The sequence below is a fragment of the Phacochoerus africanus genome, chromosome 16 (genome assembly GCF_016906955.1).
Source record: "Phacochoerus africanus isolate WHEZ1 chromosome 16, ROS_Pafr_v1, whole genome shotgun sequence".
In the NCBI taxonomy this organism is placed as follows: domain Eukaryota; kingdom Metazoa; phylum Chordata; class Mammalia; order Artiodactyla; family Suidae; genus Phacochoerus; species Phacochoerus africanus.
Window position 1 is genome coordinate 18,406,906 of NC_062559.1, and position 12,127 is coordinate 18,419,032.

The 12,127-nt window shown below is 37.1% G+C and overlaps 1 protein-coding gene across 2 annotated transcripts in view; it reads left to right on the forward strand.

Annotated features, from left to right (window-relative positions):
- The window catches only part of CEP41 (centrosomal protein 41), a 44,333-nt gene extending 32,461 nt beyond the window's left edge, over positions 1-11,872 (forward strand). For both annotated transcript variants that reach the window (XM_047762971.1, XM_047762972.1), the window contains 7 exons: positions 1,190-1,259; positions 6,580-6,724; positions 8,579-8,730; positions 9,134-9,201; positions 10,219-10,333; positions 10,803-11,018; positions 11,682-11,872. In XM_047762971.1, the coding sequence (XP_047618927.1) occupies positions 1,190-1,259; positions 6,580-6,724; positions 8,579-8,730; positions 9,134-9,201; positions 10,219-10,333; positions 10,803-11,018; positions 11,682-11,818 (903 nt within the window). In that variant the 3' untranslated portion in view covers positions 11,819-11,872. The remainder of the gene's footprint in view (positions 1-1,189; positions 1,260-6,579; positions 6,725-8,578; positions 8,731-9,133; positions 9,202-10,218; positions 10,334-10,802; positions 11,019-11,681) is intronic.
- Positions 11,873-12,127: the final 255 nt, after the last annotated feature.

Sequence of the window (12,127 nt, forward strand, 5' to 3'; positions counted from 1 at the left end):
ATTGAATATAGTTGCCTATGCTATACAGTAGGATCTTGTTGTTTATCCAGTCTACACGTAATAGCTTACATCTATTAATCCTAACTTCCCACTCCATCCCTGCCCCATCCCCTTCCCCTTTAGCAACCATAAGTCCGTTCTCTGTGTCTGTCTCTGTTTCATAGATAAATTCATTTGTGCTATATTTTAGATTCCACATATAAGTGATAGCATATGGTATTTGTCTTTCTTTTTCTGACTTACCTCACTTAGCATGATAATCTTTAGTTGCATCCCTGTTGCTGCAAATGGCATTATTTCATTCTTTTTTGTGGCTCTATATATGTATTTGTGTGTGTGTGTGTGTGTGTATATATATCTATATTATGTCTTCTTTATCCATTCATCTGTCAATGGACATTTAGATTGTTTCCATGTCTTGGCTATTGTCATTCTACCTGTTATATCATCATCTTTGTGGTTTAGGTTTTATTTTTCCTTGTCCATTTATCTTAATATTGAGAATCTGGAATTCTAGACTCTTTATTTCTTGGACATTTTTCTCTGTGGAACCAGGTTATCTCCCATCTATGACTGACCTCTTTTTTCCACGTCTTTCTGCCATGGGCTATTTTGATACTTTAGGAGAGTCACTTTCTTCTTTCATTTGAAAATTATGAACAAAGTGTCTCTCTGGCCTCCAAAGAAGGAGTCCAGTGATATAACTCAAGGTGGGTCTTGGGTCTTATGAGCTAAGTTGTGAAAAGTGCTTTTAAAATTGTGTGTAGGTATATTGTAATCAATATGTAATTACGTTTATTCATTGCATGAAAAATTCCTGATATAATTCTATTATTATTATTATTGCATTTTTAACAAATAGCATATTATGCTGGGACTAGAATATAAATGAATGCAATTTTAAACTCTTAATGTTTCTCATCCAAAATTATCCTTTTGGTCTTCTAAGATTATCATGTAATGTTTTAAACAAACCTTTTCTTCTAGAACGATCATCTGTGATGTAATTACCACCCCTAATGTAAGGAGACCTGAGATTTAGTCTCCAATTGAGGATACTGACAGCTTCTTAAAACAGGAGATCTTTAATGTTTGATATTTCCTCATCTTTTATAAAAGACAGAATTGCCTCTGTTTAAAGACAAGCAAGCATACACACATCTACACATTTCATTCTTGTTTCTATCAGGTCATCCAAGTTGCTTCCCTATCTGATCAAACACTGGAAGTGACAGCTGAGGAGATTCAAAGGCTAGAAGGTAATGAGAAGTGAGGATTGACCATCTGACTCAAGTACTCACCCTGTGCTGTTTTGTTCACAGGGACTTGGGACTTTGATGTATCTATTTGTAATGAGATTGTTACTCTCTGAGAAATGCTGTCTGGTGCTTTATTAATTCTTATTTCTTAAAAAAAAAAAAGCCATCTGGTTTTCTGGCTATAACATTTGTAGTCTTAAATGTTTTAGATATATTTAATGTAATAATTGCTTTTTTCGACAAATATTTTTAGTGCCTTCTACATATGTATAGGTCACAGAATTAGGTGCTATGGAGACTACAAAGATGAATAAAACACAGCTCTGCTTACATGGAGTTTATAGCCATGAATGTGCACATGCACATATATATTATGCACATATGTGTTAGACGAGGAAAGTGATTAACAAATTCAAAATTACTAATATCACAATTTCATGGAAGGAAACCATCGTTTGTTGAATGTATGTTGTGGGGTACTTCACGTGAGTTTTCTTACTTAGTCTTCTCAAAAACGCTAGATGAGAAGCCCAAGCCTCAGAAGTTAAACTACTTGCTCACAAGGTGATAACAGCCAGTAAGGAATGGACATGGGATATAAATTTATGTGTCTCTGGTAGCATCCTTCTGGGGTCCTGGAATATGCCTTTCGAGAAATGCAGGGTGCTGTGAGGCTTCCATATTTTCCAGGTAGAAAACTGAGGTAGGCTTTCTCCAGGCTTTCACAGTGGGCCTCTGTCCCCTTAGGGGTAGAATGTTAAGGGTGAGGCTGTTTCAGGCTGAAGAGCCGCCTGAGCAAAGGCACGGAGAAGAAGTCCAAGCATGTTTGGGGAATCGCATAATCCAGTCTGGCAGGGGTCTGAGGGAGGGGTTGGTACAGGGTAGGAGATAAGGCTAGACAGATAGATAGGCACCAGATTTCCTTTCTTAAATACCAAATTGAAAAGAAAACCACTTAGGTGTACTTTCATGAAAAGAATTCACAGAGTTAAGGTCTTTATTTTATCCTGAAGTACTCAGCTGTCAGTGTGTGGCTGGTTATGGAAGGGGACTGCATTTTGTTAAGGTTGATAGAGGCCAGGAATTGGACTTCTGATTTCAAGACAAGTTTCTCAGGAAGTCTGAACACTGGGTTTGTACAACTCAACTGTCATTTCCCTGGACTTGTTTTTGTTAGAGAGGATAAAGAGAATCTGAAAAAGACAGGAATTTATCTTTGACAGATAGATGCCTCTCACTGCAGAGAAATAAGGCCTCTTTGTAATAGAGATAATTGAGTCTCCTCATACGAGTACTCCCAATTTTAACCTGGTTATATAAGTACCTGGATTTAGCCCTTTAATTCATTGTTGAGATTGCAACCCCAGAACATATGGGCACATGCAATTTTCTCTTCTGAGATAAATTTGCACAGCAAAATAGGCTCTTGTAAAGTAGGACACCATAATGTGTGAGTAATATTAGTGTTTTTCTCATGCTCTATACAGAATAATAGCTCACTCAGGAATGCCTGTAGAACAGATTGTATGCATATTGGCTATCTTGGAAAGAATAAAAAAAACTTTTATAATGTTTATTGTTTTTTCCCTGACTTAAAAGTATATTTCTAGAAAATTAGAAAACTGTTAAAAGCAAATAAAGAAAACTAAAACAGCTAATAAACCCTATTAACATGTTGTCTATATTCCCCACCCAAATCCATACACTTTGTGTATAGTTTTGTATTATGCTGTTTTCAGGTTAATGTTTTACCATGCACACTTTCCTATGTCATTACACTTCAGAAGCTTAATTGTAAAGGTTGTGTTGTCATATGATGTCTGTCCTTTGGATATGCCGTAATTTATGAAATTATTCTCCTATCGTTGGGCATTAACATTTTTCTGATTTTTCATTTTTATAAAATAATGATGCCATGTAAATACACAAATGTTTGTATAGTTCTGATTATTTCCTGAAGATAAACTGCTGCAAGCTGGAACCATTTTAAGATGCTCAGTGCTGAGTCCACGTTATCTCCAGAAAAGTTCTACTTGTTTGCATTCCTACCGAGCAAATGAGAAGACCCATTTCTTCCCATTCTAGCTAATGCTGAATAATTCTCATGTTTGTAAATAATTGCCAGTTTGATGGATGAAAAATAGTACCTAATAGTTTTATTTTGAATTTCTCTGATGGTGAGATTGAGCTTTGCACGTCTCTGTTTGTTGCTCATACGTATTTCTTCTTTTGAGGACATTACAGGTCCTTTCTCATTTTTTCCTAATGGCTTGTTCTTTTACTTATTGGTTTGTAAAAGCTTTATATAATTATGATATCTTTATTCATTGGAAACCAGTACAACCTTGAAAATGAATAAGAAAAATCTTTACTTGATGATTTAGAACAATACCCACTCTCTGTATTAAGTAAAAATAGAACAATAACTAAATAAACAACAAACCAAATTATAGAGCAGTATGACTAACATTCTCCTGCATATGTAAAAAGAGGAGGAAATAAAATATACACAAAATATGTAGTTGTTTCACTTTTGGAAGGAGATAGAAATTTGTGAAGGTGGTTCCCTTGCGGAGAGGGGACCTGAGGGCCTGCAGGTCTGGAATGAGACGAAGAGTTCCTTTCCATATTAATGATTTTTTCTTGTTTGCATTTTTACCTTATATGCATGGTCTTTTTTCTATTAAAGAACTAACTTAAAAACTCTTAATAAATTAAGTATATTAACCTTTTCTTGTTTATATGTGTCACAAATATTTTTTCTAATTTGTTATTCACCTTTTAATTTTCTTTTTGTGGGCTTTTGACATATATGAGGTTTTCATTTTTACATAATAAATCTGTTAACCTTTCATGTTATATTTTCTTTTAGTGCTTTAGATTCATAAAATCCAAAATAAGATATTCAACTATATTTTCATCTGTTAGCTTGCTTGGTTGTTTGGGGTTTTTTTCCATATCAATCCGTCTCTTAGCTATTTTGGTATATGATATGAAAGATTATCTAAATTTGATTTTTTTTTAGTTGACAGATTATCCCAACACCATTTATTTAATAGTTTTCTCTTTACCCACTAATTTCTGATATTACCTTTGACATACATTAGATTTTTATATATATTCTAGGATTTATTTCTGTGTTCTTTGTTCTGTTATCTATTGTTCTGGTGCATTGTTTTGATCATTTATCTTTTCAAGATATGTTACTATTTGATAAGGCAGGTTCTCCAGATTACCTTTATATTATATATAATATACATAAAACCTTTTTTTCTCTCTTCTCATCTTTAGAATTCTTATAAGCTTTTTTTAAAGCCCATTGTGACTTGTATTAGGGCCAAACTTTAAATCTGTAAAGGGTTAACATCATTTCACTCTTAGTCATCAAGTTAGGAATATGCAATATTTGTCACTCTCTCTTCATTCAGGTCTTCTTTAATGTCCCTAAGGAAATTTTTATAAGACCTATAAAGGATTGATAAGTTTTTATAGGTCCTTTGCATTTCTTAATAGGTTTATATTCTAGGAGAGTATATTTTGTATCTGCAGTTATTACTGTAAATGAGATGTTCTTCATGTTAGTTTCTAATTGGTATGTAGAAAAAATATTTTGTCAGTGTTTTATTTATTTTATAAATAGGTTATTTTTATAATTTAACATATTGATTTCCCTTATTCTCATAGATCCTCTTAAAGTTTCTAGGTATATTATATCATATGCAAATTAAAATTTAATATTCTCTTTAATAACTATACTTCTTATTTCTATTTCTTCTCTCCTTATACTGGTTATGATAGCAAATTATCAAACCTTTTGGTATTAAGTTCCCTCCACACTCTTAATTTCCGAGAACCTCAAAGAGTTTTGGTCTTTGTGAATTATATCTTTTAATATTTAGGTATTAAAATTTGAAACTGAGAACTTTAAAAATATTTGCTTGCTATTTTTCTTAAAATAACAGTACTAAATCCATTAAGAACATAAGCACTTTTACAAAAATAGTTATGTTACCAAAACAAAAACATACATGGAGAATCACATTGTTTTACACTTTTTATAAGTCTTGTTAATGTGTGATTTAATGGAAGACAGCTGATTCTCATACCTTCTTCTGCATTCAGTCTGTTGCAATATGCTTTCTGGGTTGAAGTACATGAAGAACATCCAGCCTCACACAGATCTGTAATTGAAAAAAAAGGAAGATTATTTTAATAGCCCTTTCAGGTAATCATGGATATTTTTCTCTGACACTGCATTAAAACTTGACAGCTGGTAGCTTCTTAAAGGTTAGTTGTAGTGTGGAATCTGAAATCATATCGGTGCACTTTTCATACTCTGTTATATTAAACCCATCGGTCTGGTCTCTCTTGCGCTTTGATTTCTTTTACTCATACATGATTTTATAACATCATTCATTGGTCATTTGGAAAATGCTGGTTCATTGAGTTATGAAGATCTTCTAAATGTGACAAATTTCATTACACAATATCAAAAAAGTCATATTTATTAAACACCAATACCTATCATACCAGAAAAGTCATTAAGATGGGAAAGAAGTCAAGCTCTTGATAGCAAATAGTTTCCAAAATTCTGATTTTTGTTCAAAATTTAATTGTTGCAACAGATCCCATCAGTTTTCCTTGAAATGAGTTCACTTAGATCATTTTTGAAATACCTGCCAAATGCACGAGTCTAAATAACCATAGTTATCCTGTCAGTTTTTCTTCTAAGTAAAAATGGTGTTCAAGGTAAAAGCAGCACTAATCACATTCATACTTTTCCTTGAGATAACAGTGGGATGTTGGTCTGTAGCAAACTGGCTGGATGTGGATTCCCTCATTTCATCACACAGAATATTAAAAAAGCGTGTACTTACGGGTGAAATTCAATAAAATTATTACTACTACTTCAGGGACTTTTTAAAATGTGACTGCCATATTTATTAACTGTGATTGTGGATGAAAAATACAGTGATTACTAGTAAAACTCAGTACCTCTGCCCTGATTCTTGCTAAGGCAACAGCAGTTTTATCTACCATTTCTTTTGCACCATCAGTGCAAATATCAACATGATAAAAAAAAAAAACTAATAGCATCTTAGAATTATGAAAATAGTTTCCACTTTTCAGATCTCCCAAAGGGGTCTTGGGGACTTCTGGGATCCACAGACTACAGTTTGAGAATCTATATGTTAGCTCTTACAGAACAATTTAATAATGGTAATATGAGTTCCTTTTCTCAACCTAATGTCAATGGAATTGACTAGCAAGCAAGTACAAATTCTGCAGTTAAATTTATTTATTTGTTTGCAAATTTTAGACAATGATTCTGCAACTTCAGATCCTGATGCTGAAATCACCACCAGGACCAATGGGAAAGGGAGCCCTGGGGAGCAGTCACCAAGCCCCGTCCAGTTCATAAACAGCGCAGGAGCCGGGGACTCCAGCCGCTCGACTCTTCAGAGGTGCTCTCATCACATTCACTGCATTTTACCTTCATTAATCTAGATACCAATGTCAGTGATTTAATTACCTTAGAAACAGATTGGCAGTAGTGAGGTCCTACACTTTCAACTCAGCCATTCTATTTTCTCTTTATATGAATGTAAAGAATCTTTTCACAGCATTCTCAGTTAATGTAAGAATATACTGGTACGGGAGCATTAATTTTCACTCCTCAACCCCGTTCTTCTCAGCCTTCCTATATGCAAGTTTGCTATCTGGATTTAGCTTTACAATCACTATCTTTTGACTCCGGGAGTATGATTTCCCCCCTCGCCTTTTCTGTCTGCTGCAGCTTATAATTACTCTGTCTAGAATCAGAAGGAAAAGATAGTGCCGACATAGTGCTCTGATATTAAGTAGGCGCAAAGGAGAGTGAAAGCAGCGTTGGTGTCAATTCTCAAATGCACATGGCAGTTTCATGATCCAACATTTCCTCACAAATATTCACTGTTGATTATAAGATGGTGCTGACTTCCGGCACACACCCATCCCCTCTACTGGTAAAACTGTTCTACTAGAGAAGCTAGTTCTACCAGAAAAAGAATTGCTATCCTCAATACCACTATTATTATTTTTATAACTACTTCTGTGCAAAGACTCTAAAATTGCATTCAAAACAAGATAGACCATGGGGACGCGGCTTCATAGGAAACAGAGTTTCCTCTCCTGTGATTCAACAAGATGTGCACCACATGGCATGTAGTTATAGTGTTTATTGGATTTAAAGGCAGAATTTGACTTGCTGTGATGGGAGAGGAACTGTTGGTGCAGACTAATCTGGTTTGGCGTGTGTGTTTCCATATTTGCCTAGAAAAGTGATCATTTTCTTATTCCATTATAGATATTTCACCACTTGCATTTTTTTTCCCATTTTTGGCCACCCCACGGCATATAGATTTCCCGGGGCAAGGGATCACATCCGAGCCATAGTTGCAACCTAAACCATGGCTGTGGCAATGCCAGATCCTTAACCCACTGTGCTGGACCAGGGATTGAACCTGTGACCCAGTGTTCCCAAGACACCGCTGATTCTCTTGTGCCACAACAGGAACTCCACTACTTGCCATTTTAATCATGACACCTATTCTTCTTTTTCCTTTGATTCATGTTTTTGCCATATTCTGCCTATATTAACATGGCAACCAATTTTATGACCTCAAAAACAGGACTTCCTCATTTTAATCCTAGTTTTTCCACCCTTTATATGAATTACTGCCAAATCTAAAATCCTCTTCAACATCAATGTTGTAACCTATAAAATGGAAGTGAATACAGATAACTATTGAAAATATTAAGATTCAGAATCCATACTGGATTAGGTCACTGCCAAGTATATGAAATATACTAAAACATCATTGTTACTTTATATTACATAAACATACACAGAAATGCCTCCACTTTTCCTGTCCTGTCAATCTTATTCTTTCCTCTTTTGCTGTTTTCTTACACTCATTGGAATTCCTTTGGATAACTGTTCGCCTCTTTCTTTCTCTGAGTGCTTCCCTTGTCGCGGGAGGCAGTATATGGCCTACAGTTTCTACCCCCTCTGCCATACTGATGACCTAACATGCATTCTCTAAAGGTAAGTATGGACCGTGGATCCCTTCCCTGGGGTCCAGAGTGATATAACAGGAATCCATCTATAGGATCGTGCGTTCAGAGAGAGAACTGAAACAGCATATCCATTTTCCTTTTTCTTTGAAAGGTCTTTTGAAGAGACATTGAGCACTCGCTTGCTATTCTGAAGGAACGTATTTGACCTTTAAGCCACCAATCCCTGACTGGTGTCCACTGACCTGCTTTTTCACTTGCAGCGTCATCAGTGGTGTTGGAGAACTGGATCTAGACAAAGGGCTTATGAAGAAAGCAGAGCCCAATACCAAAGACAAACCTTACCCTGACTGCCCCTTCCTGCTGCTAGATGTGCGAGATAGAGATTCTTACCAGCAATGCCACATTGTTGGAGGTAAGAGAAGGAAGGCTTTACAGCAACTCACTCCCAAGAGCAGAGCCCCCTCCTGAGCCCAAGCAGGCTCGAGCCACATCTCATGGTCTGCAGTTGAGGAAACCATACGTTAGCCAGATCCATTCGGGGAACCTGTAAGCTGGCTCCACTGCATGCTCTGAGAGGCTGGTGATGTTCTCAGAGGGCTCAGGGGACCAGTGCTAAATGTCAGAAACAGTGAAACGAAGCTTCCTAATTTGTCCATAGTGTCCTGTTTCTTTTCTTTCACAAAAGTATTTAGGCTTAGAGCTGGTTAATTTCGAGAATACGTTTCTCTTAACTCTTAGACTTTAAACCAGCTGGGAATTGGGACCAAGTTGTACTGAGAGCTACAAACTTCCTAAGCTTTTTCTCCTCTTTGCAGCTTACAGTTACCCAATTGCAACTCTGTCTAGAACAATGAACCCTTATTCAAATGATATTCTTGAATATGTATCCTTTGCTGCATTTTAAGGAGTTGGGTGGTATGAGGATTGTGAGAATCAAACCGACCATGAATCATGCTCCTAGGAAGAAAACTCTGTGAAGGCCCTTTGATATTAATTATCTTACTTAGCATATTTTAAAATTTGGATCCTTGGCTGTTGCTGAGAATGCTTCCAAGCCATCCTGCGGCGGGCCAAAAACATTAGGTTAAAGGTTATGATCTGTTGAGAGTTAGTCCTGAGACTTTTGTTTCCCCAGCAAGCTTTCCCAAGTAAAACATAAGGAGTTTTCCTTCTATTTTAATTTTTTTCTTCTTAAAATTTTAATATTTTGCTCATAAAAATCATACAAATAGAAAATAATTTAAATATGGGAAAATATAAAAAAGAAAATTGAAAGCTCCAATAACCACACAATTAAACAACAAACCCTTACCACATTTTTGTGTGTATTTTACTCTAGACTGTCTTCTATGTACTCTTTGTAACAAAATATAAATCATGCTGTATATATAATTTAGTACCTTGCTTTTCCCCACTTCATATTACAGTGTATTTCCCCACACAAACACAAGCTCTTTATAAACTCTATTTTTGATGCAGTATAATATCTCATCTTTAGACTCACTGTAATTTACTAAACCATTCTTTTAGGTGGTTCCCATTTTTTTTACCATTATAAATAAGGCTGCAGTGGATACATTGAGCATAAAATTTTTCTGTTCCCTCATCTGTAGAATGGAGGTTGTAATACTCTCCAGAATAGTACAGATGAAAGGGCTGAAGAGTGTACAGTGTGTAGCTAGTGCCATCTGGGACATGGTGATACTAGTTTGTAAAAGGAAAGGACACCAGCATGTGTGTTTTCCATGACAGGAAAAAATCCTGAACCCCTTAAAGAGGGGTCATCCGATGCTCCTTGAACTCAGAGAGGCAAACCTTGACAGCTCTTCCTTTTCCAGGGTTTCTGTATAGTCTAGGGGCATTAGCTCAATGTGGTCGAACCTTAACTCATATGACTTAGAAAAATGCCCACGGCAAGATCATCATTCTGTATGATGACGACGAGAGGCTGGCCAGCCAAGCAGCCACCACCATGTGTGAGCGGGGATTTGAAAACCTCTTCATGCTTTCTGGAGGTGAGGGGGCTGTACTCTGCTTAGGATTTGAAAGACAGATACTGGGGCCCACAGTCCTTCAACTCCACCCCTATCGCCTTTTTCCTCCCAGAACTCAGAATTTAGTATTCTGGAAAGAGAGAAAACCACACTGGCTGAAAGGGGTCAGGAGTATGTGAAACTTCCGTTAACTCCATCAGCACGTGTTTTTAATTCCTGAAATAATGATGTTGCTTTATGGCGCTATAACAAAGCCTTAATGCTGAAGACTTGAGCAGAAGGATTTGTGATGGAATTCTCAGAATCCCATATAACAACTGACATTTTCTGGTGTAATTTACTTAATGGCGAAGCAGTTAAGAAAGATTTCCCGTCCTTGTGCTGGCCTCAACTTGGAGACCAAAGATGAGGAGACATGCAGGCTCCTTTCCAGGCTTGCCTTGGCCTCACCATGCTAACACTGCTTTTTCTGATGATCTTCCACACCTAGGTCTAAAAGTCTTAGCTCAGAAATTCCCAGAAGGACTGATTACGGGTTCCCTGCCAGCATCTTGCCAGCAGGCCCTTCCTCCTGGTTCTGCCCGGAAGCGATCCAGCCCCAAAGTGCCGCTTCCACCAGCTGAGAATAAATGGAGGTTTACCCCAGAAGACCTAAAGAAGATAGAGTATTACCTGGAAGAGGATCAGGGTCATTCAGACAATCCTAGTAAGATATTTTGTTTCCTGTAGAACTTGAAAACATCAACCTCATAATATGAGAGCCTTGATCTCTTCTAACATATTCAGATTCTTAAAATATTTTCAGGGGACAAGGAATGTGCAGGTGCCAGGTGAGAACCAGGGAAGTGAGTGGAGGTGATCCCAGATCAAGGCAAGAATCAGGCATTCCACACAGACATAGAAAGAGAAGAGAAGGTATCAGTCACATAACATGTGTATCTCAGGCAGAGTTGAGAGGCTAAGCTAAGGCATTCAGATTCCCTCTTGGAAAGTCATTTCCTTCTGCTGTTTCTGAGTACATTTAAATTACTTCCAGCCTTTCATTTGTCACCTTGCTTTCTCTTTTTCCTCTAATGGTTCCTTTCCCCTTCTCTACCTAGAAGGAATGAAGGATAGATGAGGTTGTTTGGGATAACAGAGAGGAAGGAAAGAAGAGCTATCTGGGTTTCCTTTCATCTCGGCTCCCTTCCCTAACTTCTAGTTGATCTCAAGAATGAAGAGCAGGTTTTAGCATAAAGTAGATGCTGAGTAGGACTTCATTAGCTTAAAAGTGGTTGTAGCGTAAGACTTCATTTGTTTAAAAGTGTACTTGGCAGATTGTCCCTGGAATCATTTGCAGCTCCTCTCCCTGCTTTCTTGCTCCTTTCAGGCCGGCTAAGCCAAGCTAATGCTTCTGGAAGAGACTCCAAGGTTCCAGGTGCTCGCAGCAGTCAGAACTTGCCCGCCAGCGGCTCAAACCCCCGCTCACTGGGCAGTGGCCATGTGCAAGGCAAACCCTGGAAGTAAAGATTTTGTCTGTTTTAGTCAAATAAATGTTTCCTCTCCTTTGAGAACCCCTGAGTAGTTCCCAAGTTGGTCATTTTCAGAAACTGCTGCAAAGGAAAGACCTCAACATGTGTGATAGAGGCTCTGTTCCTCTCTCCAGCTCGTTTCCAGCTCCTCTCCCACATCCAAATTGGGAAGGATTTTTTACAAAAACCAGAGGCATGACAGGCTCTAGTGTCCTCCCTGTTGTTTATAGAATATTTAAGTCTCTGAAACTGAGTAGGAAAAAAACTAATTTTTTTAGGCTTTCATTTTTTTAATAAGGTCCAG